The sequence below is a fragment of the Ovis aries genome, chromosome 21 (assembly GCF_016772045.2).
Source record: "Ovis aries strain OAR_USU_Benz2616 breed Rambouillet chromosome 21, ARS-UI_Ramb_v3.0, whole genome shotgun sequence".
Classification (NCBI taxonomy): domain Eukaryota; kingdom Metazoa; phylum Chordata; class Mammalia; order Artiodactyla; family Bovidae; genus Ovis; species Ovis aries.
The window spans coordinates 40,022,623-40,050,087 of NC_056074.1; the positions used below are offsets into that span (position 1 = coordinate 40,022,623).

The 27,465-nt window shown below is 54.8% G+C and overlaps 1 protein-coding gene and 1 non-coding gene across 4 annotated transcripts; one reads left to right on the forward strand and one right to left on the reverse strand.

Moving 5' to 3' along the window:
• The first annotated feature begins 4,031 nt into the window (after nt 1–4,031).
• On the forward strand, nt 4,032–25,241 carry FRMD8 (FERM domain containing 8). 3 transcript variants are annotated; one of them, XM_027959397.3, is made up of 11 exons: nt 4,032–4,182; nt 4,521–4,605; nt 6,193–6,360; nt 8,531–8,632; nt 8,963–9,021; nt 9,139–9,305; nt 11,539–11,763; nt 13,877–14,000; nt 14,853–14,996; nt 21,318–21,516; nt 23,810–25,241. In XM_027959397.3, exons 2-11 carry the CDS (start codon nt 4,521–4,523, stop codon nt 23,926–23,928), a joined length of 1,392 nt encoding a protein of 463 aa, XP_027815198.2. In that variant the 5' UTR covers nt 4,032–4,182; the 3' UTR covers nt 23,929–25,241. The 3 variants fall into 3 exon arrangements, with proteins under 3 accessions (XP_027815198.2, XP_060260070.1, XP_042094288.1); XM_060404087.1 differs by lacking the exons at nt 21,318–21,516; nt 23,810–25,241 and adding exons at nt 16,358–16,551; nt 16,642–16,838; XM_042238354.2 differs by lacking the exons at nt 21,318–21,516; nt 23,810–25,241 and adding an exon at nt 15,272–16,348.
• Nucleotides 18,576–18,647, reverse strand: TRNAS-GGA (transfer RNA serine (anticodon GGA)). Its single transcript has one exon. It is a non-coding gene; the product is annotated as a tRNA-Ser (tRNA).
• Nucleotides 25,242–27,465: the final 2,224 nt, after the last annotated feature.

Sequence of the window (27,465 nt, forward strand, 5' to 3'; positions counted from 1 at the left end):
GGAGGCATGGGTGGGGCAGACCCATGGATGCAGGCAAGGTGCTGACCGCAAGTTTGACTGCAAACCCGGAGGAAGACGGCATTAGGAGAGCGTGGGGGCACTCCGATGGAACACGTGCTTCACATGGACAAACATGAAATATTCTGTCAGATTTGTATTCTCAGGAATGTTGGGCAGTTGGGGCCTTGGGGTGGAGGTTGAAGAGAAAGGGGTCTTCTCTCAAGGGCACGGAGACCCCGGGCTCAGGTGTCACTGCCCAGAGAAAGCTGTGATGGCCCCAAAGGCAGCCCCAACCCCTGGAATTGCCTGGACACCTCCCTTTCTCTCTACCTCACCACTGTTCCATGAGGAAACGCATTCACAGTACCTCCAAAACAGACCATGAATCCAATCCCTTGCCGGCTCCCCCGCTGCTTCTGCTGTGGCCCCAAACCACCAACACCACCACTTGGATACCCGCCTGCAGCTGGCCTCCCTGCCCCCGCACCACCCCTTCCACTTCCCCTTCCAGCCTGTCCTCCACCAGCACCCTGATGACGCAACTGAAATCGAAGTAGACCATTCTCTCCCCTGCTCCACACCCTGCAATGGGCCCATCCTGCTCAGAGTCAAAACCGAAGCCTTGGGGACTTCCCTGGTGGCCCAGCGGCTAGGAATCCACCTACCAGTGCAGGGGGCCTGGGTTCGATCCCTGGTCAGGAAACCAGATACCACGCCACAACTAAGACCCGTACAGCCAAATAAATAAATCTTTAAAAACAAAACGAAGCCTTCCAGGGACTTCCCTGATGGTCCAGTGGTTAAGGCTCTGTGTTTCCACTGCAGGAGCCACTAAGATTCCCCCCATATGCCTTGCATTGCAGCAAAAAAGGAAAAAGCCAAAGCCTCCCTAGGCTCTAGAGAACCTCCAGCCACGCTGGCTTCCATCTCCTCCCAACAGCCTCCCTCCTCCAGTTGGCCTCCTCTCGCTGGGCTCAGACATCACCTACGCAGTGAGCCCGCTCTGACTGGCTCGGTGAATGTTGTCGTCTGCCCCACCTGCCCAGCGTTCCCGGTGCCCCTTCCCTAGCCCAACCTTCTCTTTCACTCATCGCCTTCTGACACACTAAGCAATTAACTTGTCTGTCTGGACAGGTATCTCTGGCTGGTTTGTTCCTTCATGTTATCTTAAAGCCTTAGAACTATGCGTGGTACAGAGTATGCAATGAATGAGATATGAATGAGCGGATAAGTCAGGGAAGAGCATTAGAAGGGCCTGGGTCTCCAGTTCTCTCTCCCTATTTCCAAAGGGCCCCAAAGAATGTACAGTTCCCAAACACCCCCTACCTGCCCCTCCTGATCTCCAGCTCTTAGTTTCCCATCTGCCTGAGGATCAGTCCTGATGGTGCTTCTCTCCCGCAACTGTCAAAGCAGAACGCATCCCCCACCACCACTTTCTCGTGGGTGGACAGGTTCTAGGGAGCAGAACCTGCGACCTCCTCCCCCTGGAACGATCCTAGGCTCCTTGGGCTGCCCCCAAAGACCTTCCGGAGCCCTGGTCCCTCATGGACGGCTAAGTTGTAATCCTAGTTTTGCAACTTGTTATCTTCTGAGTGATGCCGGGCAATCCCTCTGTGGGCTTTTACTGCTTGCAAAAGTCAGGGACCAGCCCAGCAGATAGCTGAATCCAAGGCCTCTTGGCTGTAAAGGCCATCAGGCTGCCTGTCTCTTCTGAATGGGCCCCACTCTGTCCTCTAAGCCTACCACATGTCCCCAGCTAAAGGGAGACCCACAGCCACTCCCCAGAGCCTTACAGAAGGGCAGCCCCAAGCCTGGCTAGCTCTTCTCCAATTCTCCAGCAAGGTCCACCAGGTTAACCCTCAGCCTGGCAAAGCAGAGCTCAGGTCTTGACATTCTCTAGCTCACAGCTTCCAAAATGGCTTCACTGCCTGCCAACACCCCTCTCCGTGCCCCTCCCCATACTTCTACTCCTGGTGTTCATGCCATCCCTGACCCCCAGTGGGTGCCACCCCACCTTCCCACCTGCTGTGCTGTTTGCTCAGGCCTTCCCTGGTGTCCTAACCATGCTCCTGCAGCTCTTACTACCTGGAATGCTTTTAGGAATCTCTTCCAGCTCCCCTCCTCACTGGACCTGGGTTGTCTCTTCACCATCACCACACATACTGCCAGACATCAGCTTTGTTATTGAAACTTCTGATCCTGTTTTCTCACGAAATGGAAATCTGATGCTCACCTCTTAATGTCTTAGAAAGATTACAGCACTTAGAAAAGGATCTGGCACGTTTTCTATACTCCACAAATAGCAGCTACCATTATCCTTATCATCACTCACAGGGTCCTGGATGTTGACATGAGGAAACACACATGAAAGGGCCTAGCACACAGTAGGTGCTCAGGAATTGAAGACTCTGTTCGTCCTGCTTTTGACATTTTATAGCTCTTAAGGCAATTCTGTCACCTTATGGGCCTTTAAGGGCTTCCCAGGTGGCGCAACTTGGGACTTCCCTGGCAGTTCAGTGGTAAAGATTCTGCCTTCCAATGCAGAGGGTATGGATTCGATACCTAGTTAGGGAACTATATCCAGCATGCCACAGGGTACAGCCAACATTTTTTAAATAAATAAATAAACACAACATTGTAAATCAACTATACTTCAATTTTTTTTAAAAATTTAATGCAAAAACAAAAAAACATGCATCTTTCCTGGTGTTCTCTCTCCTCTCTCCCTCCACCCCAGTGAAACCATAACATAACCTTTCTGAGGGCAGGAGCCATGTCTCATCCAGGTCTCCACGCCCTGCCCCAGCCCAAGCTCCACACTCCAGTAAGCACTCAACACACTCAACTGTGTTTGCACTCTACCCCAGACAGTTTAGGGAAGACACTGAGCCATCGTGTCCCATCCCAGAGTCGGGAACCTGGAGCCAGGTGCCGCTTCCCACTGTCACAGCTGAGCTTCCCTGAATCCTTAGGTCATGTTGGGAAGGAAGACAAGATGTAATGGGCCAATCGTGGGGCAACCTGGGTCTTGGAGGGTAAGCAGAGAGCTGTTTCAAATATTGAGACTTGGACTGTTAGGCTGGAGCCGCCTTCCAACACGCTGAAATCAGGGCAGGTGAGCCCTCTACCCTCCACCCCTCACCCCACCTCCTGATCACCCAGCCCGTTGCTGTCATTTGGAACAATCTCTGGCTTCTCCATCTCGGGAAGGCAATCCATGGACCTTTTTTTTCTGAGATCTACACCCCAGGTACACACATGCTGGCCTTGCCAGGACACGTTGGTGACATGACCCTGGGGATAGGTGCTTTCACACCTGCCACCTCTAGGCCCCAACCCCTTTACCCAGCCTGGGAATGCTGCAAGGTGTCCCAGGATGTGTGTCTAAGATAGTGAAGGCTCATGTGACTGCTCCCTGGGATAACAAGAGTGCCCAGCCTGGATTCCTGATATGTAATCTGAGGATCTTTGGAGGTCATCCAATCCAATGTCTTCCTCTGACAGAGAGCGTAACTGAGGACCCGAGGGGAAAGGACTTATCTGGAATAGTCAAGACAGGCACCCCAGTTCCTGACCACCGTGGGGAGCTCATCCCCTCTCCCGGCCTCGAGGCACTGCGGTACAGCAGGCTGCCTGCATCACCTTTACCCCGCGGCCAGCACAGTACGGCTCCGGGACGCGTCCCCACGAAGCATCTCCCCTTTCACAAGTGAGGGGACTAGCCCAAAGTCACTCGCGTGTGAGCGCCAGAGCTCGCACCCCCATTCCCTATTTCCTTGAACCTTCGCCACGTTCTGTTACAGGCCAACAGGTGGGGCCTGTGTGTGGGGATCACGGGCTCCCCCGTCACTCTGGTAGGTGGCGAGTCAGTTTCTTCAGTCGGCCACCAGGAGCCTTAGGCCGGCGGCCGGGATAAGCGCGAGCCTGCGAGGGGCGTGCGCGCGCGGGCGGGAGGCAGGGCGCGTGCGCGGCGGGCCCGGGCTCCGATTGGCTCGCGCGGGCCGAAGAGGCGGGGCCGTGCGGGCCGCGCTTCCTCCGCCCGGGCTTCCGCGTCGCAGCCTCGGGAACCGGAGCGCGGGCGGGATCCTGTGTCTCGGCGGGCAGCGAGGACGCAGCGGCACCTGGGGGCCCGAGTCAGGGCAGGAACCTGGACTGAGGCAGCGGGCGCTGCGTTCCTGTGAGGTGAGAGAGCTGCGACGCCCTGCACGGGCCTCCGCCCCGGACAGGGGTATGCTGTGTCCTGCCTGGGCATCTCGGCGAGCCGAGCTTGACCCTTCTCCTGACCATTACGGCCCCGATTCCTTCCACCAGCCCCCATCTAAAGTTGACTGAGGACCCCCCCCCCCCCGCCCCAACCCCTCACCCCGCTAGTCTGAACACCTGTGCCTTCAGCCCTGGTGTTCACCTTCGTAGATCAGCTCTGAACCCCTTCCTTCCTTCCTCAGTGACAGCTTGAAGGGCTTCCCAGCACCCCCATCCTTGGACCCTCCAGGGACAACTTTTTCTCTTTTCTTCTGCAGATGGACGGGCCAGAAGGCAGTACCGGGCAGCCCGGCCCAGCTGATCGGTCCCATCGAAGCAGTGTGTCCTCCGTGGGAGCCCGAGGTGGGTCCGTGACCCTAGTCCCCACCCCACCGTAACTTCCTAGGGTTCCAGCCCCGAGGAAGTGGCCCTGGCTCATCATCTCTGTCATTGAAGAGAATTTTATTTATTAATTAACAAATAAGGTCAGTTGGGATGTGGAAAAGTGACAAGTCAGTCCGAGGATCTGGGCTCTGTCACTAGGCTACTTGCAAAGTTGGGTACTCACTTGTAAATCTTCCCCACTTGTAAAACCTGTGAAATTCACTTGAAATCTCACGAATGAAAAGTGACATATTCACTTTCTCTGTTTGGTAAATAGTCCTTTGAAAACAGGAATCATTATTTACATTTTATAGGAAGGAAATTGGGCCCTAGAGAAGTTAAGTACAGGACACTGGAGTCCATGGTGTCACAAAGAGTTGGATATGACTAAGCGACTGAGCTGAACTGGACATTATTTTATGATCTCTCAAGAAAGTGACTGTTAGAACCGAACAGACTGGGGATCCAAAAAGCACCTTCATTTGTGTTAGTAATAAACTATACCTTTGTGTTTCACAGGCTTCACCTCATTTGGTTCACAGAAGCTCTGGGTGGGGTAGTGGGGGATAGGAATTAGCCCTACTCGGCACGCGAGGCATGTGGCACACTGACTGGCTGAAGCCAGCCAGCCAGAGGCCAGTCAGGATTGGAGCCTTCAGGGCTTCTTCACGGTGCCTGTGGTTCCAGTGGTAGAGATTTGAATCTGGCTGCCCTTCCAAGGGTCTCCTTTGGGCTCCAGGCTCCAAACACGCGTCCAAATGCTGTCATCAGGGAACACTCAACTTTCAGGGTTGTACCTCAGCTGGCCTGTTTAAGACTTAAGTCCTTTTGAAAGGCCATCGTGTTGAGTCCTGAGGCTTGAAGAATCCTAAGCAGACTGAACCCTGAAACTTGCTATACTGCGGGGTGGCCCCACGTTAGCTTGGGCCAGAGAGAGATAGTGGCTTGTTTAAGGTAATAGCGTGTCACCAGCTCTCTCCCTCCTTGCTCGATTTACTAACTATTGTAACTTCAGGAAGGGTTCAGTCTCTCTCTGCCTCAGTCCCACCTGTGGAATGTTCTCTTTCAGGGGAGAAGCACAGCAGAGTCTTTGAGGCTGCAGGGGGAGTGTGTTGGGGGTGAAGCGGCCAGTCCCAGTTTGAAACTTTGGGGGCTTAGGGTGGGACAAGGCTGATTGCTGAGCCAGAGTTGCTGGCTTTCTGGGTGGTTTGAGGGTCTCCAGTAAGTCCTAACAGACTTAAAAAAAAAATTATGCATTTATTTCGGCTGCACCGTGGCTTAGTTGCCATGTGCAGGATCTTTAGTTGTGGCATGTGAACTCTTAGTTGAGGTACATGGGATCTAGCTCCCTGACCAGGGATCGAACCCAGGGCCTCTGCGTTGACAGCATGGAGCTAACAAGTGCTCTTCACAGGGTCCTTCGGGGATGCTGAGGCTTTGCCTCCGGAGTGTAGCCATGGTCACCCCAAGGGTTACAGGGTCCAACCCCAGCAGGGGAATGGAAGATGCTTAGATGGCATGCCTGTGCCAGCTGGCCCAGCTGACCTTGCCCGGCCCACATTGCAGCAGCCGATGTGCTGGTATACCTGGCGGATGATTCGATGGTGCCCCTGGCCGTGGAGAACCTGCCCTCACTCAGTGCCCACGAGCTGCATCGGGCCATCCGCGAGGTCCTACAGCTTCCAGACATCGCCCTGGACGCCTTCGCACTCTGGCTCGTCTCCCCTCTGCTGGGTAAGGCTTGACACTGAGAAGCCCAGGTCGGGGGGCTGGAAGGGCACTGGCAGGGGAGGAGGGGGCAGCTTCTAGAACCTCTGGCCACTATACATCAGGGAAAGGTGGGACTCATGTGTCCTGGAGCCACCCATGGCTTCCAGGACCCAGAGCCCTGGAATGATGCCTGGCTCCTCTGCCCCCATCTCCTTTCTTGGTGCTGGTGGCAGAGGAGAGGTCGTGCCTGCCCCTTACCTCAGGGCTGCTGGAGCCTGAGCATCAGGAGGAGCGGGATGGGGGACAGGGAGGGAGCCATGCACGTTCACAGAGCACGTGGTCCGTGCCACAACCTGAGCTGGCATTTTGCAAGTAGAATTTCACCTTATCCTCATGGCCCAGCCTGGTCATACTGATGAGGAAATTGAGGTTTGGAGCAGGGGGGACATTGAGTGGTGGGACAGAGATCGGAACAGAGGCCTGGGTGGGCCCCCAGCCAGCCTCTTTGAACTGTACCCTGCTCTTTGGAGGCTGGGAGGAAGGTGGGACCTGGCCCAGGACGCAGCCACCCCAAGGGTGAGACTTTTCCTGAGGGCGGGGATGATGAGTGGGAACCCAGCTTCTCTGCAGGGACGCTCCAGCCCTGCCCGGTTTCTGATCACTTTGTCCTGCTTTTTCAGGCTGAGATCCCGAGACGGGGGTGTAGCAAGAGTGAGGGCAGTGGGGGCTCTCCAGCCCTTAGGCCTGGGGGATGTGTGGCGGGCTTGCAGAGAGCCCCCTGGGGCCTCCGAACAGGGCCACTAGCCTGCTGACTTGGTTGGGAAAGGGGCCAGGGAGAGGATGCTCCAGCTGGTGCCGGGGCCAGGCTTGTTTTGGGATTAGATACTCTCCCTTGTAGAGAAGCAGGGTCAGAAGGGTGTGCCTGGTCCCTGGGCCCCTAGGAGTTTGTGCCTCTGCCCTGGAGGGAAGATATGCTGGCTTGGTGGGAAGGGGAATGCCTGTCTCCCCACCCCCACCCACCGGTGGGAGCTTCCTGCCCAGCTGTTGCTCTCGCCCACCCTCTTCCTGCTGACCAGTCTGTCTCGGCCGCTCCCCACCCAGCTCAGCCATCCCACCTTCACCCTCCGGCTACTGGACAGGACTGCAGGCCCCTCTGCTTGTGTCTCTGGAAAACTGGTGGGGGGGTGGTTTCATGTGGCCCCTGCCCGGCCTTCAGCTCCTGTCTCTGCAGTCAGCCAGCTGACTTCCTCCCCCACTCCCTCCTCGTCGCATTCCGTCTGCCCCCTCACAAGAACATGAATGGGCTGCCTGTGTGGCCAGTGGGTTATGCTGGGCACCACCCCAGCCAAGAGGCCCCAGCATGGGGTCAGCGCCCACTCTGTTCCCAGGCTGGGTTCAGGAAGGCTGAAAGGCCATTTCAGCTTTGACGTGGGCCCTCAGGACTCTTGGCCCCAGTCCGCCCCCAGAGTGGGTGTGGCAGTGACCCACGCCCCAGGGCCGTGAGGCAGGGAGGGGTGCCGCCTGCTGGAGCCACCCTTCAAGCTGGATGTTTGGGAGGGTTTGACCTTCTGAGTGCCATTGTCACTCCGCATGGAACAGTTCTCCAGGGACAGTCCGTCTTGCTGAGGGGACAGCCTCTAGGCAGGAAGGCCCCATCTGGAAGTGTGGGACCACAGTTCCATACTGATAATGGGAGTCCTCTGAGCTGCCGGGGCTTGGGTTAAGGCCATCTGGAGCCCAGAGCCCCCAGGGGACATGCTTGGGTGGGGGCTGGCAAGGGAGAGGCCCAGGCAGGGCTGGGAACAGGGAGAACAGCTCCCTGGGCCTTTGACCCTATCACCAGCTTTGGGCTTTGCTTTCCAGGTAGTGCCAGGGGCAGCAGGACGGCCACCCCCAGCACCTTCCAGCTGCCTCAGCCTCTCGGCTACAGCCCACGCTGGGTACTGTAGGGAATAGTCGGACTGGCTGCCTGGAACCTGACCCCCTCTCACTTGCTGTTTGGACAAACACCTTAACCTCTCTGAGCCTCATTTTTCCCTGTGGATGAAGTGAGAGTAGGGTTATTTCAGGGCAGTTGCTGTAAAGCACTTGAAATGGTTCGGTGAACGTTGGCCCTGAGTGCGTCGTCGCTGCTGTGAGTGTGGGCAGTTGCGCTGCTCACGGCTTCACGGCCGCTTTCCCTCTCCTCCCGCAGAGGTGCAGCTGAAGCCCAAGCACCAGCCGTACAAGCTGGGCCGCCAGTGGCAGGAGCTGCTGCTGCGATTCACCGACGCCTCGGATGACGACGTGGCCATGGGTCAGTGCTGCTGCCTGTGCGTCCCTGGCTCGGGGCCCACCTGGGTCTGGGGTGTGACCTCCCGGCCCAGCCAGGCCACCCCTGGCAGATGGAGCTGCGCTCGCTGACGGCAGAGCCGGCATCTCCCTCAGGGGAGGGGAGCCCAGGATAGGGTGGGCTGGGGGGAACAGTGAGCACCTCGAGATAAGCCACACACCCCCATCTCTGGACGGCTCTGGGGTTTCCTGAGCGGTGGTGGAGAAGACTCGGGAACTAAGGAGACTGGGTCACTCAGCGGGGAAGGCAGGGTGGCTGTGCAGGGCGGCCAGCAACCCCCTCCTCTCTCCCCAGATGAGCCTTCCCTACAGTTCCGGAGAAACGTGTTTTTCCCCAAACGGCGGGAGCTCCAGGTGAGGCAGGGAGCCCCAGGCAGTACCACCTCCCCAGGGTGTCCAACGGTCCCTTGGCCCCTGAACACGGGTGTCCCTCTGGACTGAGCCATTCCTCTCTGCCGCACCGGCTCGCAGATCCATGACAAGGAGGTCCTGCGGCTGCTCTACGAGGAGGCCAAGGGCAACGTGCTGGCCGCCCGGTACCCTTGCGACGTGGAGGACTGCGAGGCCCTGGGCGCCCTGGTGTGCCGTGTGCAGCTCGGGCCCTACCAGCCTGGCCAGCCCACCGCCTGCACCCTGAGGTGAGGGCCCATGGAGGGGAGCCCCTGGTCTCGGAATCCTGGTTGCAGGTGCTCTTGCCAGGTCCTGGAGTCAGGAGGCCCTGATGCTATGTGACCTTGAGTGAGTCACCCCACCTCTCTCGACCTCCTCTTCCTCATCTGCTCTGGGCTGAGGGGCCTGGGCAGTGGGAGACAGGTGAAGTGACACCCGTGAGAGGACCCCTTCTTGTGCACAAGGGTGGAGCCCAGCCCCCATCTGAGGTCAGAGGGAGTTGGGCTTGTTCTCTTGGAAGTCATCGCTGGGGACTGACCACATTGAGTCCCAGTTGCCACTGATTGTCTGATTTAGTCCTGAACTCCAGGGAAGAGGCCCCATTTCCTGACACTCCAGCGTGCTGGCTCCATGCTTCCTAGCTGTCTCAAGAAACTGTGCTCTTTGATTCGCAGGGCCTGGGGTTGTGACAATTGAGTCTACCCGGGAAGTAGACCAAGCCTGCCTCTGACCTCCGTGGATGAATCCTGAGGTTTAGTGATAATTGCAATGAGTATGTACTTGAAATACAGCCTGTTCTAGACTCAGGGTTCCCCCCAACACCAGCCCTTCGGTGTATAGCTGTGTTGCGGGGGGAAGGATGTGCAGAGACCAGGCCCTGTGCCCGGTGACTAACAGCTGGGGCCTAGCAGGGCCACCCAAGCTCAGCGGAGCCTGAACGCTCCCAGCTGAGCTGGCTTGAGGCTGGCAGCCATAGAAACCCCGGCTCTTGGGATGGCATGTCTGGTCCTATTGCAGGTGACAGCAGACCCAGCTCAGACTGTTTGGACTTGAAGGACTTTTTCAGGAAATAGATGAGTCCAAGGTGACTGAGGGTTTCTCAGGTAGCTCAATGGGTAAAGAATCCACCTGCAATGCAGGAGATGAAGGAGACCGTGTTCGATCCCTGAGTCAGGAAGATGCCCTGGAGAAGGAAATGGCAACCCACTCCAGTATTCTTGCCTGGAGAATCCATGGACAGAGGAGCCTGGCGGGTTACAATCCACAGGGTCCACAAACGGTTGAACACCACTGAGCAACTGAGACAATGGAGGGTGACTGAGGTTCAGGGGCTCTGATTGGGGCCCTCCCACCCACCAGACTGGTCCTCGCTCTCCTTGCCCAGCCCTTTGTCCTCCGGACCAGCTTGCACTCAGGCAAGCTCCTGCCACACAATGGCCAGGTGGCCACAGTAGTTGCATGCTGGCAAGAAGAGACCTCATCCCTCACGTGACCAGAGCCCTGAGACTCATTTGATGATGATGGCTGGGCCCAGGTCCACCCAAAGGAGACAGAGTGGCTGGGACACTGATTGGCTGAGGTCCAGATCCTCCCTTGGACCCTCCATGAGCCTGCACAGACCCCATGGACTGAGGGTAGGAGGCCAGATTTCCAAACGACAAGGGGGAGCTGTGGCTGGAAGCAGAGAAGTCGGGGGGCAGCCCCCTGGACGCCCCTCCTCCTGCTGCTCTACAGCCAGGCCTCTCCCCGCATCACGTTCCTTCCTGTGTCAGGGCCGCAGGGCTGGCCACCCTTCCCCGTGGCCTGGAGTCTTGCTCCTCCAGAAGCCTCCTCCCCTCTTCAATGAAAATGACAACTGCAGCTGTTTGTTCGGCCCCTGCCATGTGCCAAGCACGTGTCAGCACCCATCTGTATGAGCAGGGATCCCTGTCATTGAAACGGGCTTGAACCAGCTCTCATGCCCCGAGCCCCAGCTGCAGTCCACTGGAAGGGGCAGCGCCCAGCCACAGTCAGAGGGCTGCCTGAGGGGGAGACACGGTGCTGTCACACCAGGATTCTTGAGTCTGTGTGATTGAAAATGCCCTTTCCTTCATGAGCCTGTGCTGGTGGTGATTTTTTTAACATCTCTGTTTAGCAGAACAAAACATTGATGGTGCTAGGTCATTTGCACTATCTTTTGATTATAAAATTGCTGGCTTAGGAATCCAAAGCTTCCTGACTCGGTGACACAGACTTGGCCCCGAGACCCTCTGGTCACGGTCTGCTTCTGGGGTCAGCCTGGTTTCAGCTCTCATCTTGTCTCCTGGCTTTGCCTTCTGGCCTCTCGCCAACCAGGCGCGCTGCAGGGATGGGGGCAGTGGGCTCTCTGGGGGCTCGTGTCCAGGCGCACCCCGTGCTTCCCGCACCCCAGGACCGCGGTGTCTTCCCAGCCTGCAGACACAGAGCCATCCTCAGCCCAGCCCCATCTCCCTTCCTCCGCAGGGAGAAGCTGGACTCCTTCCTCCCTGCCCATCTCTGCAAGCGGAGCCACGGGCTCTTTGCTGCTTTCCGGGGCCGTGGTGCCAAGGCCGGGACAGGCGAGCAGGGTCTGCTGAACGCCTACCGCCGGGTGCAGGAGGTGGCCAGCAGCGACGGCGAGCGCGAGGCTTCCTTGAGCCCCCACTACCGCGCCTACCTCCTCAAGTGCCACGAGCTGCCCTTCTACGGGTGAGCAGCTTCCAAGTGCGGCCACAGCCCCGGGTGCTGTGTCCCTCCCTGGCCCGTGAACCCATCTCCAATCCCACTGAGCTCTGTCCTCACTCAAGGTGCGTCTAGATGCCAGCTCCTCAGGCTCCATGGGTCCCGGGCTGGACACTCTTCCTCCCACTCCCCTGTCATGAGCTCGGACACCGGGCAGGTCCTCTCCTCCCTCCTGCTACAGTCACGTGGCCCGTAGACCTGCCAGCTCTCTTTCACACAGGCAGTTCTAGCCCTTAGCTCTTGGGTACCTACTGGGCACCAGCACCCTTGAGGTGCTAGAGACCCCTTGGTGACCACTGTTCCTGCCCGTGAAGAGGCTGTTCTAGGGGCAAGAGAGAGAGCAAACAATAGAAGCAGAGAACAGACTGTGGGTGGGCAGGATGAGCTGTGCTGTGAGGACAGTGGCCACACTCCAGAGAGTGCTGAGGCTCAGGCTGGTGGTGGTGCCGCAGGCAGCGGGATTCCAGAGGTGGTCGGGTTCCAGAGGTGTTGCGGGCGGAGCTGAAGGAACTCGCCAGGTGTGCCGGAGAGGAGGCGAAGGGGAGCAGGCCGAGGGGACTCCAGATTTCTGCCCGAGCAGCTGGGAGGTGGAGTCACCAGCTGAGACAGGACGGGCAGGGTGGGGAGGGGTGCAGGTCAAGGCAGATCAGGGGCTTGTCTTTGGATGTGTTGATTTTGAGATGCTTGCCAGACCCTCAAGTGGCGCTTCCGGGCAAGCCCTTGGGTTTCTGGGAAGAGAGTCAGGTAGTGGATGAGTCATCAGCCAGGAGCCCCAAGGAATGGCCACAGAGGTGAGTGTGGACCAGGCAGGGGACGCCAGCCAGCCCGGTGAAGGGAAGGGTTGAGGAGGAAGAATGACCAAGTTTCAGGTGCTGCTGCGGCAAGGTCGAGTTCAACATGGCCCGTGTGGCTGATCGTTGACCTTGGCTCCCGCATCATGAAGGCGGCAGCGGGTGGAGGAGCAAGAGAAAAAGAATCGGTGACAGTCCGTGGAACCAGCTCTCTCAGGAGCCTCCCTGTGAGATGGAGCCCAGGGATGGAACCGCTGTGGGTGCGGGAGGAGGTCTTCCGCTGCCATGGTGGGTGAGAGGCGTGTGTGTGGACAGAGAGGACCCAATCGAGTGAGGAGTTGAGGTGAGGGCGGACCAGTGGCTGCTCTTCCTGTTGCTTCAGTTTCCTCCGTGGAGTCAAGAGTCTGCCCGGAGGGGGAGCCCTCCGCTGAGCTCAGAACTGAAGGCGGAGCAGGCTTGTCTCCAGTCCCCTCCTGGGGCTGCAGGGTTTAACTATGGCTCTGGCTTTGCCAGAAACCTGGCTTTGATCCCTGGGTTGGGAAGATCCCCCGGAGGAGGGCATGGCAACCCACTCCAGTGTTCTTGCCTGGAGAATCCCATGGACAGAGGAGTTAGGCAGGCTACAGTCCATAAGGTCTCAAAGAGTTGAACACGACTGAGCGACTACACTTCTGCTTTCACTGGCTTAGCCAGGGGTGAGGGCCCAGGGCAGCTGGAGTGTGACAGGCCACGATGGGGCAGGAGGGAGAGGGTGGCAGCTCAGTGCCTGGGTGTCCCAAGGCCCCTGGCCCCCTTCCCTTTGTCAGCATCAAATCCTGAAGTGGCCTCCCTGCCTGAGCAGCCCATGGGGGGACGGTGGGCAGCCTCAGCCTCCAGGCTCTCCCAGCCTCCAGAGCCTCAGCTCCCATTTCTGAGCTCTCAGGCTCCTGGCCATTCCGGGAACGTCACTCACTCTGTCTCACGCCTGTGTTCATGCTCTGCCTTCTGTCCATGGTGCCCAGCTCACTCTGCCACCCAGTTCCCCTCCTGTCCTCTGTCTATTCCAGCCTTCCTATCCTGCCTGATCAGCTCAGAGGCCACCACCTCCACAAAGCCTCCCTCTCACCTACCTCCTCTGTTTCTCCCTCCCTGGGATGGGTTTCCACTTAACCTTTAGTTACCCAAACAGCGTAAGCATCTCAGGTGCCTGGGACACGGCCTGGCCAGTGCACCCACTGGTGGCTGAACCCCGACCCTGGCCTTGTTCTTGGTGCTGGAGGGGACAGAATAACCCCAGTTTCCCTCCCCAGGTGTGCCTTCTTCCACGGCGAGATTGACAAGCCAGCCCAGGGCTTTTTGCACCGGGGCGGGCGCAAGCCAGTATCTGTGGCCATCAGCCTGGATGGCGTGCATGTCATCGACTGCAGGGAGAAGGTATGTCCTGCTCCTCCAGGGGGGACCTGGAGCAGGCGCCTCAGTGGAGAGGAGGGCAGTGGGATCCTTACCCAGGCCTTCCTGGTTCCCTTGGGCCTGTGGTTGGCCTCGGGCAGGGTGGGCAGCCTTTCTGGCCTCCCTCTCTCAGATGTCTCTGGGGCTTCCACTGGCATTCTGGGGGCTTTGTTGAGCCTGCTGTAGGTCAGCTTTCCTGCCCAGCCTGCAGCTGGTGGAGAGCATCTGGCAGGGCCTGGCTGGACACTGGTGGTTTTCTGGAAAAACCTCACGACTGGGAGCCCTCCTGGCTGTTGGAGTCTGGCTCTGCCTCCTGCTTTTGGCACCGGATGTCTCCGCTGGTTGTCTCAGCCTGTGTAGAAGTGGTGTCGGTAGCCCGCCCCAGGGGCTTCTATGCACCTGGGCGGAAGTCCCTCCCATGCCAGCAGACAAGTTTGGGGGAGACTTCTGGTGGTCCCCAGAGAGGGACCCCAGCCCTCCTTGGGCACCTGCTCCCCGACATGCTGGGCCCAGCTGCTCCTCCTGCCGAGATGCCACCCAGCTGATCTCTGGGGAAGGAGGGTCTCCCCTGTCCCCCATCCCAGCTCTTAGGGGCTTGTCCCACTAGTGAGAAGGGCTGTGGCTTAGGGGGTCTCAGCTCCTGGACCACAGCCCTCCTTGAGGGTCTGATGGAAGCAGGGATTCCTCTCCCAAGAGACACTCATACATGAGTTTCAGCTCAGCCTTGGAGGTAAATATAGCCTGGCCAGGTGTCCCCTCCTGGTGACGCCCTCGGGGATGGGGCAGGGCAGCAGGCCTCAGCCCAGAGGAGTCCAAGCTCTGTCTCCCGCTGGCCAGCACGTCCTGCTGGGCCTGCGCTTCCAGGAACTATCCTGGGACCATACCTCCCCCGAGGAGGAGGAGTCCGTGCTGTGGCTGGAGTTCGACGGGGACAATGAGGGCACACCAGTCAACAAACTCCTCAAGATCTACTCGAAGCAGGTAGGGGTGGGTGCTGCCCGCATCCCGGTGGGGGTGGGCATGGAGAGGGTGGACTTAGGGGCCCCTAGGCTATCGGAGGTCTCAGCCTGGCTAGCAAAGAGGTGAGAGGGCTGCTGAGGGCCTGGACACCCCGGAGCTGACTCCTGCCGACGGGGAGCCACCCTTGAGGGTTGGGAAGGCCTGGCCCGGTGGTGGGGCAGCTGGGGCAGTGGTTGGCGGGGGGCTGCCCAGCGCTGTGTGCCCAGTGTGCCTTTGTTTCCCTCTTGTGCGCTCAGCACCCTGTCTTCCCGCCGCAACCTCCACCCCTGCCCCTTCTCCCACCTTGGTCAGGGCCGAGGGCCCTTCCAGGACTGTGTGCCTCGGTGCTCCTCTCCCCAAGCGCAGAGATGTGCTCCAGCGACTCCCCATCGGTGAAAGCACACGGCCCTCCTGCCGCCGCCTTGAGCCTCTAAATCCTCCCAGCCATTCTGCTCCCTCTGCCCCTCCCTTATCACTGGCCTAGACTTTTTTTTTTTTGGTCACACTGGAGCCTGTGGAATTCTAGTTCCCTGACCAGGGATCAGACTTGGGCCCTGAGTGGTGAAAGCACAAAGTCCCAACCACTGGAACACCAGAGAATTACCCAGGTCTCTTTTTTTTTAATCTAAATGTCCTATTTTATTTCTTTAGCACAGTTTTTTGTTTTTTAAATCTCAGATGTCCTTTTCTTTTAAAAAAATACGCTTATTCAGCCACACTGGGTCTTAGTTGCGGCACGCGTGATCTTTGTTGCGTCATGCGGGATCTTTTGTCGCAGCACATGAATTCTCCAGTTGTGGCGTGTGGACTCTGGAGCACACGGCCTCAGTAGTTGCAGTGCACGGGCTTAGTTGCTCCGCAGCACGTGAAATCTTAGTTCCTGACCAGGGATCGAACCTGTGTCCCCTGCATTGCAAGACAGATTCTTAACCACTGGACCACCAGGGAAGTCTCCATTTTATTGAATTACAATATACATGCAGAAAAGTGCCCAGCTCCTAAGTGTATATATATAGCTCAACACATTTCCTAAAAGAAACGCATATAACAGACTTCCCGGGTGGTACAATGGGTAGGAATCTGCCTGCCAGTGCAGGGGACACAGGTTCAGTCCCTGGTCCAGGAAGATTCCACAGGCCGAGGAGCAACTAAAAGGCCGTGTGCCACAGCTGCTGCGCCCATACTCCGCAACAAGAGAAGCCGCCGCGATGAGAAGCCTGCGCCTGGAGAGTAGCTCCCATTCACCGCAGCTAGGGAAAAGTCCAAGCAGCAGCGAAGACCCAGTGCAGCCAAAAACAAATAAATTATATATTTAAAAAAGAAACCCATGTAACACCTTTCAGATTGAGAAAGACCTCGCCTCGATCTGCCTCCCAGCCGTGCCCCCCGCCAAGGGACCCCCGCATCCTGACTTGTGCCACCCCAGAGTCTTTATGCCTGGCTTTGAACTTTACGGCAGAGGGTCCCCACGGAGCGTTCTGTTCTGCCCAGTCTCGCACTCAGCCCTGTATCTGGGAGCTCCATCCTCGTCCCCACTGTAGGTGCCAGTGCCGTGGTCTCCCGCTTGCACTGGGCGGTCCCGCGTATGAATTTGCCCCCCTTGACTTTTCTGTCCCATTGCTGACAGGCCTTGGGTGTCCAGTTCTGACTGTGGCAGAAGGTGCTGCCTGCGTCCTCTGTGCGCACGCCCAGCTTCAGGCTCAGGAGCCGACTGGTCCCTTCAGCCACTCTGGTGGTTGAGAAGGGATATCTCCTCATGCTTCTTTTCTTTACTTGCTAGTCAACTTTATCGATATAATTTACAATAAAATGCACCCGTTTTGAGAGGTGAGTTTTAACATGTTCACATGACCACCGCCACCACAGGCAAGCTACAGAGCTGCTTATTTGCTGTCCACGTATCCTCCTAGAAGTGAAACGTCTCTTCACATCTTTTGCCCATTTTTTATTGGCGTTATTTCCATCACCCCCAAATCTCCATGTGATTTTAGTTGGCATTCCCCCACTCCACACACACACACAAATGAGGTTGAGCACCTTTTACATATATATCCACCATCTGAATGTCCTGTTTGTTGAAGTCTGCCAATTTTTTTTTGAGTTTTCTCTTTTTTTTTTTTAATTGTTTCATATATATCTCTTATGATTTCAGACTCATCTCTTCACTTGCTATCTGATACCTCCTCTTAGCTGTACCTAGAGTTTTGCTTTCTTCAGAATGTCATATAAACTCACTTACTGTATTTACCCAGGAGAAAGAGACATATGTCCGCACACAGATTTACACTAAGATGTTCATACAGCTTTGTGTGTCATAACCAAAGAACTGAACACCACACGAACGCCTGTCAGTTGGTAGATGAGAAACAAATAGCGATCCAACCGTGCCGTGTACACACTCTGCAGCCTTTTGAGCCTGGCCACTTTCACTAAGATTCACGCCCCTGAGATGGTCCACATTTCACGAAGTCCTGGTTTTTTGCTTTTGACTGCTGTAGCATTCCATTGGGTGGATATAACTACAGGTTAGCTCTTTACCCACTGAAGGATATTTCCAGTTTGGGACTTTTGTGAATAAAGCTGCTCTAGACATTTGTGTACAGGCTGTTGGGTGGGCGTATGCCTTCAGTTCTCTTGTGTAAATACCTAGGACTGGGGGTTACAGGATTGTATCATAACAGCCTTACTGGAAGCTACCTAACTGTCTTCCAAAGGGACTGTGCCATCCCGCAGTCCCTCCAGCCGCGTCCGAGAGTCCCAGGTGCTCTGCTTCCTCGCTCAGCACTTGGTGGTGTCAGTGTCTGTTTGTTTGCCATTATAATGACTGTGTGGTAGTGACAGGTCAGTGTGGCTGTCATTTGCATTTTCATTATGACTTATGATGTTGATATCCTTCTCTGTGTTATTTGTTATCTGTAGGTCTTTGATGGAATGTCTGTACAGATCATTTCTCCACTTGGTTAAAATCGGGAAATTTGTAAAACAGTTTGATTTGTGTGTTTTAGTTTTGACCGTGCTGGGTATTTATTGCGTTTTGTGCAGGCTTTCTCTAGTGGCAGCAGGCGGGGGCTACTCTTCATTGCGGTGCCCTGGCTTCTTATCGCGATGGCCTCTCGTTGCAGAGCGACAAGGGCTCCAGACGCTAAGGGCTGCGTTGGTTGTGGCACGCAGGCTCCGTCGTTGCAGCGCACGGGCTTAGTTGCTCTGCAGCATGTGGAATCTTTCTGGACCAGGGATCGAACCTGTGTCCCCTGCATTGGCAGGCGGATTCTGACCCCTTGTGTCACCAGGGAAGTTCCTAAACTGGCTTATTTGTTTTCTTAGTGAGCTATAGGAGTTCATTATATGTTCTGCATACCAGTCCCTTATCAGATAAATATTTTACAAGTGTATTGTCTAATAACTTGACAAAGTCTATAACTTTGTCTGAGTGAGTGAAGTCGCTCAGTCGTGTCCGACTCTTTGCGACCCCATGGACTGTAGCCTACCAGGCTCCTCCCTCCATGGGATTCTCCGGGCAAGAGTACTGGAGTGGGTTGCCATTTCCTTCTCCAGGGGATCTTCCCAACCCAGGAATCGAACCAGGGTCTCCCGCATTCCAGGCAGACGCTTTAACCTCTGAGCCACCAGGGAAGCCCATAACTTTGTCTACAACTTTTTATTTTCTTAACAATGTCTTTTGAAGAGATATTTTTAAATCTTCCAGTCCATTTATTTTAAATGACATTAAAAAAATAATTTTATTTATTTACTTTTGGCTTTTCTGGTGGCTCAGACAGTAAAGAATTTGCCTGCAATGCAGGAGACCCAGGTTTGATTCCTGGGTCAGGAAGATCCCTGGCGAAGGCAATGGCAACCCACTGCAGTATTCATGCCTGGAGAATCCCATGGACAGAGGAGGCTGGCAGGCTACAGTCCACAGGGTCGCAAAGAGTCGGACACACGACTTTCACTTTGCGCTGGGTCTTCGTTGCTGCAGGGGCTTTCTCTAGTCGTGGCGAGCAGTGGCTGCTTCAGAGTTTTGGTATAGAGCTTCTCATTGCGGCAGCTTCTCTCACTGTGGAGCACAGGCTCTAAGGCGCGCGGGCTTCAGTAGTTGTGGCACACCAGCTTAGTTGCTCCTTGGCATGTGAGATCTTCCAGGGTCAGGGATCGAACCCACGTCTCCTGCATTGGCAGGTGTATTCTTTACCACTCACCCACCAGGGAAGCTCCCGGCACATCTCCATTTATTTGTCTTTGATTCCTTTCACTAACATTCTGTGGTTTTCAGCATACATATCGTATCTATCTTTTATTAGATTTATCCCCCTCCCTATTTGTTTGGTGCTCCCAGAGATGGTACACCGTTTTTTAATGTCACTTTCCAGTTGTTGGCTGTGGCGTACAGAAACACAGTTGATTTTGTTTTCCTCATATCCTATCACCCTGTGAAACTCACTCGTTGAAAGCAGGTTTTCTGAGGCTCCTTTGGGATTGTCTCTGGACTGTTCAGCGTTGTCTGTGAAGGGGGCAGTTGTCCTCTAACTTGGCAGGCTGCCTGCCTCTCCCTGGTCTTGCCTGCAGCACTGGTCTCACCTGGTGAGTCCGAGTGAGCAGGCATCCTGGGCCTGAGGGGAAAGCCTTCAGCCTTGCTCTAAGTCAGTGTGGTGTTGGCTGTGCGTTCTTCATAGAGGCCTTTCATCAGGTTAAGGAAGTCCTCTTCCATTTCTAGCTTGCTGAGTCTTATCCTGGATGAATATTTCATTTTGTTGGAGGCGGCTGAGCTGTAATGGCAGCCTCCCCCAACCTCAGGAGCGTCAGGCGGTGTTGCAGGATCTCAGAGGGCGGCCTGGTGTGCTCAGCTCCGTGCAGCTCCCTCAGGGAGGTGCAGAGGATGTGTGGGGCCTGGACCTCCCGTGCAGTTTCCTGCCCTGCTTACCCTCCTCAGGGCAGTGTTTGTTGCCCTGGAGCAGCCTCGGGTCACCCCATCGGGCGGGCAGTCACCGACTGCCCCCTTGGCCTTTGACCCTGCTCTCCAGTGGGTTCTCATCTCGGGGTCCAAGGCCAGCCTGTGTCTACCCCAGTCCTTGCTGTGTCCGGCTCCCTGAACACGCCCTGCCTAGGCAATGCCACCTGCTGGCAACTTTCTGTCTGTGGCTCTGCCAGCCCTGGCTGTCCCCACCCTAAGGTGCCCAGACCCTGCCCGCTAGCATCTGGTCACATTACCTTTTATGTCAACGTGTGTAATGTTTCAAGTCTGTTGAGAAGGCTTGAGGAATGTGTTCAGGGGAACTGCCTACCCCACCCAGCTGACCTCACTATTTAGCAAGCCAGGCTCCCCTGTCCTTCACTATCTCCTGGAGTTTGCTGAGATTCATGTCCACTGAGTCGGTGATGCTATCCTACCACCCCAATCCTCTACCACCCCCTTCTCATTGGACTTCAGTCTTCCCCAGCATCAGGGTCTTTTCCAATGAGTCAGTTCTTCACATCAGGTGGCCAAAGTATTGGAGCTTCAGCTTCAGCATCAGTCCTTCCAATGAATATTCAGGACTGATTTCCTTTAGGATGGACTGGTTTGATCTCCTTACAGTCCAAGGGACTCTCAAGAGTCTTTTCCAACACCACAGTTCGAAAGCATCAATTCTTTATGGTCCTTCTTTATGACCCGACTCTCACATCCATACATGACTACTGGAAAAGCCATTGCTTTGACTGTACAGACTTTCGTCAGCAAAGTGATGTCTCTGGTTTTTAATACACTGTCTGGGTTTGTCATAGCTTTCCTTCCAAGGAGCAAACATCTTAATTTCGTGGCTGCTATCACCATCCGTAGTGATTTTGGAGCCCAAGAAAATAAAATCTGTCACTGCTTCCACTTTTTCCCCATCTGTTTGCCATGAAGTGATGGGACCGGATGCCATGAATTTATTTTTTTAATGATGAGTTTCAAACCAGCTTTTTCACTCTCCTTTCTTTCTTTCGGGAAGATCCCCTGGAGGAGGAAATGGCAACCCACTCCAGTATTCTTACCTGAGAAATCCCATGGACAGAGGAGCCTAGAGGGCTACAGTCCATGGGGTCGCAAGAGTCAGACACAACTACACAATTAAACAACAACAATCTGACCGCTGAAGTCAGCCCAAATGGGGTGGCTCCCCTGGCCCACAGAGCAGACTCCCCTTCTTTTGTATAAAAGGTATTTGTTTCCTCATTGGCCTCCCCCACCGGCAGGTAGGGCATGTGGGTCTGGATCCTCTCGCTCTGCAGCAAGTAATAGAGAGCCCCCCAGGCCTCACGCCGGCCCCCTCTCCTCCCCAGGCCGAGCTGATGAGCAGCCTCATCGAGTACTGCATCGAGCTGAGCCAGGCTGCCGAGCCCGCCGCCTCCCAGGAGGCCGGCCCCACCTCAGCCTCTGGCTCCTCACCACCCCCTCACCAGCGCCCCCAGCTGCGGAGGCAGGGCAGCGTGGTGTGCAGCCGCATCCAGCATCTCTCCACCATCGACTACGTGGAGGAGGGTGAGTGACCGCCTCATGCTGTGCACACACACCTACACGTGTGCACACGCACACCACGGGGAGTTCTGGAAGTGGGAGCAGTTCCAGATGCAATGAGTTAGCTTCTAGCCGGCAGGACCTGGCGGGAGCCGAGGGCTGGGGCCGAGGGCTGGGTGCAAGCATCCGGTCGTTTGATGGAGAATCGGAGGCTTCCCTCTGGGCCCCCAGCAGTAAGAGCCCCTCACTGCTGTGTCCACAAGCATATCCAGACATGAAAAGCTAGAGACAACTAGTGTCTGTTACTAAAGCTGTGGGTGTAGGAAGGATGGATGCACGCCCTGTGGGATCAGTGCAGCTGGTAAAGATGACATGGGTGCCCGAACGCACGCTTTGGCTGGTGGCTCAGTGGCAAGGAATCCGCCTGCAATGCAGGAGACACAGTTTTGATCCCTGGGTCGGGAAGATCCCCTATAGAAGAGAATGACAACCCACTTCAGTATTCTTGCCTGGAGAATCCCGTGGACAGAGGAACCTGGCGGGCTACCATCCATAGGGTCACAAAGAGTCCAGACATGACTGAGCGGCTAACAGACACACACACATGATCTGCAGTTGATTGAACTGGTGGGAGAGACGGAACCATGGGTCTATGAAGGGCCAGCTGGAAGTCATACTCTGATTCTTGACTGCACAGAGGGTTGGCCTATCAACCCACCTGTTATCTAAGGGCCAACTGTATTTGTAGTTCATCAGCTACTATAAACAGCAAACCTTACCTGGTAGCCAAATCCTTACCTGGAATCCATAACTGTTTCCTCAGGGGAAATTACTGGAAATGGGGTTTCCAGGTCAAAGTGTGCACCGACTGTACCCACTCCAGGAGAGAAGGAGGCACCTGCCTCTCCATCCTCACCCACAGCAGGTGTTACCACCCTGAGGGCAGTGAGCTCGTCAGAGTTGGTGTTCGGATGCTGGTGAAGCGGGGCCGTTTTTCCGTGGAGTTTCTTCATGCGTTACCATTTATTTCTGTTGCCTGTTTTTCTTCTGTCGCTTGCTTTTTTAAATTAACGTATTATGTTAATACGGTGTGTTTGTTAGAATTAATGAACTGACACGATGCAGTAAATTAACTCAAGTCCTTAGTTTTCACCTTCCCTAACATCCTCTTTCAGATGCAAGGTCCCGTCCAGAACACCACACTTCAGGTGGCTGCTGTGTCTCCTTAGGCTCCTCTTGGCTGTGACAAGTTTCTCAGACCTTCCTGGTTTTGAGGACCTTGAAGTCTTGAGGCGGACTGGTCAGGCATAGTGTAGGATGCCCCTTTACTGGAATCTCTCTGGTTTTCTCATTATTAGACAAGAGTGAGCGTTTGGGGGAGGAAGATCACAGAGGTGATGAGCCGTTTTTACCACATCATATTCATTATCAGCATGATTCGTGACTTTAGATGTTGACCTTGATCACCTGGCTTGAAATTTTTAACTTTTAAGAAGTCTTTTTAGGGACTTTCCTGGCAGTCCACTGGTTAGGATTCCAGGCTTCAACTGCCCAGTTCGATCCCAAGTTGGGGAACTAAAATTCCACAAGCGCCACCCTCTCCCTCCTCCCCCGGAAAAAGTCTGTCTGTCTCATCGAGGATCATTTTCAGGCAATAGTATGTACTATAGGTATTTTGTGACTTTGGTCTGTTCTTACTTCTTCTTTTTTGTAATTGAATTATGTGTGTGCCCAGTCATGTCTGACTCTTTGCGACCCCATGGACTATACCCTGCTGGGCTCCTCTGACCATGGAATTTTCCAGGCAAGAATACTGGAGTGGGCTGCCCTTTCCTACTCCAGAATTGAATTACAGTTGACATATTATATATTCATATATATAGTGATTTTGACATAGTGATTCAGTATTTTTATATGTTATGAAGTGATCCTCCTAAGTCTGGTTATCATCTGTCACCATACAGAGTTATTATAGTGTTACTGACCATATTCCTTGTGCTATCTAGGACATCCCTGTGAGTTCTTTTTTAGCTGGACATTTGTACCCCTTTCCAGTCTCTTTTTGAACAGGTTTAGACACCACAGCAGGCCCACCATCAAATGGAAACACTGGTGACCTGATTTAGGAGACTGGCCGCCCCCCGCCCCGCCCCATGCTCTCACTATGGGAGGGTTGGGGGAGGAGCTGAGGCTCATGAAGCTGGTGGGAGTGAAGAGGGGAGCTCAGCCTGAAGGCTCCAGAAAGGGCTCCCCTGGAGCCGGGCCTTCCCCTGGGGGGGGGCCCCTCCTCAGTGCATCCCTCTTGTTCCCCAAACAGGCGAGACGATCAAGCGGGTGAAACCGAAACGCACCACATCCTTCTTCAGCAGGCAGCTGTCCCTGGGCCAGGGGAGCTACACCGTGGTCCAGGCCGCCGACAGCCTGGAGCAAGGCTGAGGGCCGCTGTGCAGGTGGGAGAGCATGGGGGCATCGTGCTGCCTGAAGCGCGGCTCAGGACACTCCAGAGGAGCGTGTGTGTCTTTGGTTTTTTCCCTGGACGTTGGTGACCACATCCCCACATTCCAGCTCATGTGGCCAGGCTGGGACGTGGCCCTGCGAGGAGAGGGTCAGGGGCCTCCACAGACAGTGAGGCCCCCACAGAGCCCTCTCCAGCTCGGTGGAACTGGAGGGACCCTGTGCCCCTCACTGTGGTCTCCCTCATGAGCAGGAGACCCTGACCAGCAGGAAAGCGTGCTTGCTGATCTTCGGTGATGTCACTGCTGGGAGGTGGCTGCCTTGTGGACCCACCAGCCTGTGGGCCCACACTCCACACCTGGAGGCGCTCCCAAAGCCCCTTGGGGCTTCCAGTTTCAGTTTTGATCTTTTTTTGATCTGCTTTGGTTCCATGAAGCCTGCAAACTCAGGCTACTCACGAGGGTGCCCCCACCATCTCAGAGCTGCGGGCGCTCCTTCCAGGATGGTGCTGAGGTTTCATCCAGCCCTAGGCCCATGCACGGGAAGTCCCTGGGCGAGAGGGGTCTCTTCTTTCTCGGGGACCTTGTAGGGAGGTGGATATGGCCTGAGTGGGGCTCTTCCCACAGCCTCCTGCCTCCTCCCAGAAGAGCTGGCCTCTCAGCCTTTGGCTCTTTCTCAGGGGTCACCCCCCCACCACCACCACTGGGGCGCTTCCAGGGACTTTCCACAGGAAGGAGGCAGGTCCAGCCCGACACAGGGTTTGCTTTGTCTTCCCTTCCCGGTGGAGAATGTGGGGAAGGGAATGTGAACCTCTTGTCTCCGGATGTCAGAGCCCACTCACCTCCTCCTCCCTTTGTTGGCTCTTGAACACTCCAGATGTTTCCAGGGGGGCTTGCCCTCCAGCAGTAGGGCCTTTGTTATCTGTCATAATGAATAGGTGTCTCCAGCCTTTCCTAATGTCCCAGCTAGAGGACATCTCATCTCTCCTGGAGACCTCACTGGCTCCCAGCCCCTCTGGCTCCTAGCCCTCCGGTTATCTGCTCCCACGCACTGTTTTGATGCCAGGTGAATTCTTACCTGATAGATTGAAGGGCCTGAGGGACATGATGGGTGTGTGTGTACACAGATTATTTGTTTTGACTCTTCAGCTTCTTCCTGTTTTCTGAGCATCCATTGTGCCTTAACTTTTTCTGTCTGCCCTTGTGGGAAAAAGCAGTGTTTCACTAAGTGCCCTTTGAATATTCCTATCCTTTTGTATCATGTGACTTATTAAAATCAATTTCCAGCAAACTTTATTATTGTTCTGTTGCGAAGTCGTGTACTGCAGCACTCCAGGCTTCCCGGTCCTTCACTATCTCCCGGAGTTTGCTCAAACTCATGTCCATTGAGCCGGTGATGCCATCCAAGCATCTCACCATGTGACTTATTATTAATAAAATCCATTTCCAGCAAATTGTGGGGTGGTTTATGTTATGAAATAATGAGAGTGTGTTAATTACAGTCTGGGAGTTGATTATAGGCTGCATATTTGCTTTCTATTAAATATGCATGAAGAAGGACTTACCTGGCAATCCAGTGGTTAAGACTCCATGCTCCCAATTCAGGGGGCACAGGTTCAATCCCTAGTTGGGGAACTAAGACCTCAAGTGCGGCAAGGAAGATCAAAGATCCCATGTGCTGCAACTGACTCCTGGCACAGCCATATCAATATTTTTTAAAGTAAAAAATCAATTAAAATACTTGATGAAAAGTAAATAAAACAACCCACAAGGAATTGCCTGGTGGTCCAGTGGTTAGGACTCACTGCTATCACTGCTGAGGCCCCGGGTTCAATCCCTGGTGGAGGAATGAAGAAACCACAAGCCATGTGGCATGGCCAAATAAATACAAATAAAACAACACACATTCATGATCTCACAGTTCTCGAGGTCAGTCTGAACTGAACTCTCACCAAGCTGAGATCCATGTCAGCAGGGCCACATTGCTTTCCTGGAAGCTCCAGTTCAGTTCAGTTCAGTTCAGTTGCTCAGTCATGTCCGACTCTTTGCCACCCCGTGAATCACAGCACGCCAGGCCTCCCTGTCCATCACTGACTCCTGGAGTTCACTCAGATTCACGTCCATCAAGTCAGTGATGCCATCCAGCCATCTCATCCTCTGTCGTCCCCTTCTCCTGCCCGCAGTCCCTCCTAGCATCAGAGTCTTTTCCAATGAGTCAACTCTTCGCATGAGGTGGCTGAAGTATTGGAGTTTCAGCTTTAGCATCATTCCTTCCAAAGAAATCCCAGGGTTGATCTCCTTCAGAATGGACTGGTTGGATCTCCTTGCAGTCCAAGGGACTCTCAAGAGTCTTCTCCAACACCACAGTTCAAAAGCATCAATTCTTCAGCGCTCAGCCCTCTTCACAGTCCAACTCTCACATCCATACATGACCACAGGAAAAACCATAGCCTTGACTAGATGGACCTTAGTCGGCAAAGTAATGTCTCTGCTTTTGAATATGCTATCTAGGTTGGTCATAACTTTTCTTCCAAGGAGTAAGTGTCTTTTAGTTTTATGGCTGCAGTCACCATCTGCAGTGATTTTGGAGCCCCCAAAACTAAAGGCTGACACTGTTTCCACTGTTTCCCCTCTATTTCCCATGAACTGATGGGACCAGACACCATGATCTTCGTTTTCTGAATGTTGAGCTTTAAACCAACTTTTTCACTCTCCACTTTCACTTTCATCAAGAGGCTTTTTAGTTCCTCTTCACTTTCTGCCATAAGGGTGGTGTCATCTGCATATCTGAGGTTATTGATATTTCTCCCGGCAGTCTTGATTCCAGCTTGTGTTTCTTCCAGTCCAACATTTCTCATAATGTACTCTGCATATAAGTTAAATAAGCAGGGTGACAATATACAGCCTTGATGTACTCCTTTAAGGAGAATAAATCTATTTCCTGGGCTCAGTGGCCCCCTCCTCCATCCCTAAAGCCAGTGAAGGCCAGTGGGGTCCTCACAGCACTGCTCTCTTCCTTTTCTCTCCATGTTTCTCTCTGGCTCTTCTGCCTTCCTCTTCCTCACGATTACACTGGGCCAAGGCTGATAATCAGTCCTGAATATTCATTGGAAGGACTGATGCTGAAGCTGAAACTAGAACACTTTGACCACCTGATGGGAAGAACTGATTCATTGGAAAAGACCCTGATGTGGGAAAGATTGAAGGCGGGAGAAGAGGACGACAGAGGATGAGATGGTTGGATGGCATCACCAACTGGATGGACATGAGTCTGAGCAAGCGCCAGGAGTTGGTGATGGACAGGGAAGCCTGGTGTGCTGTGGTCCATAGGGTCACAAAAGAGCCGGACACGACTGAGCGACTGAACTTAAGGCGGATAATCTAGGATAATTTCCCTATTAAAGTCTGAAAGTGAAAGTGAAGTCGCTCAGTCGTGTCCGACTCTTTGCGACCCCATGGACAGTAGCCTGCACCAGGCTCCTCCATCCATGCGATTTCTAGGCAAGAGTACTGAAGTGGG

Bases quoted from the DNA above. Each gene is read 5' to 3' on its own strand.
- FRMD8 (XM_060404087.1), top strand. From the start codon at position 4,521: ATGGACGGGCCAGAAGGCAGTACCGGGCAGCCCGGCCCAGCTGATCGG. The intron at 8,633-8,962 runs GTCAGTGCTGCT...CTCTCTCCCCAG, and splicing joins GGATGACGACGTGGCCATGG to ATGAGCCTTCCCTACAGTTC. The intron at 16,552-16,641 runs GTAGGTGCCAGT...CATTGCTGACAG, and splicing joins GCTCCATCCTCGTCCCCACT to GCCTTGGGTGTCCAGTTCTG.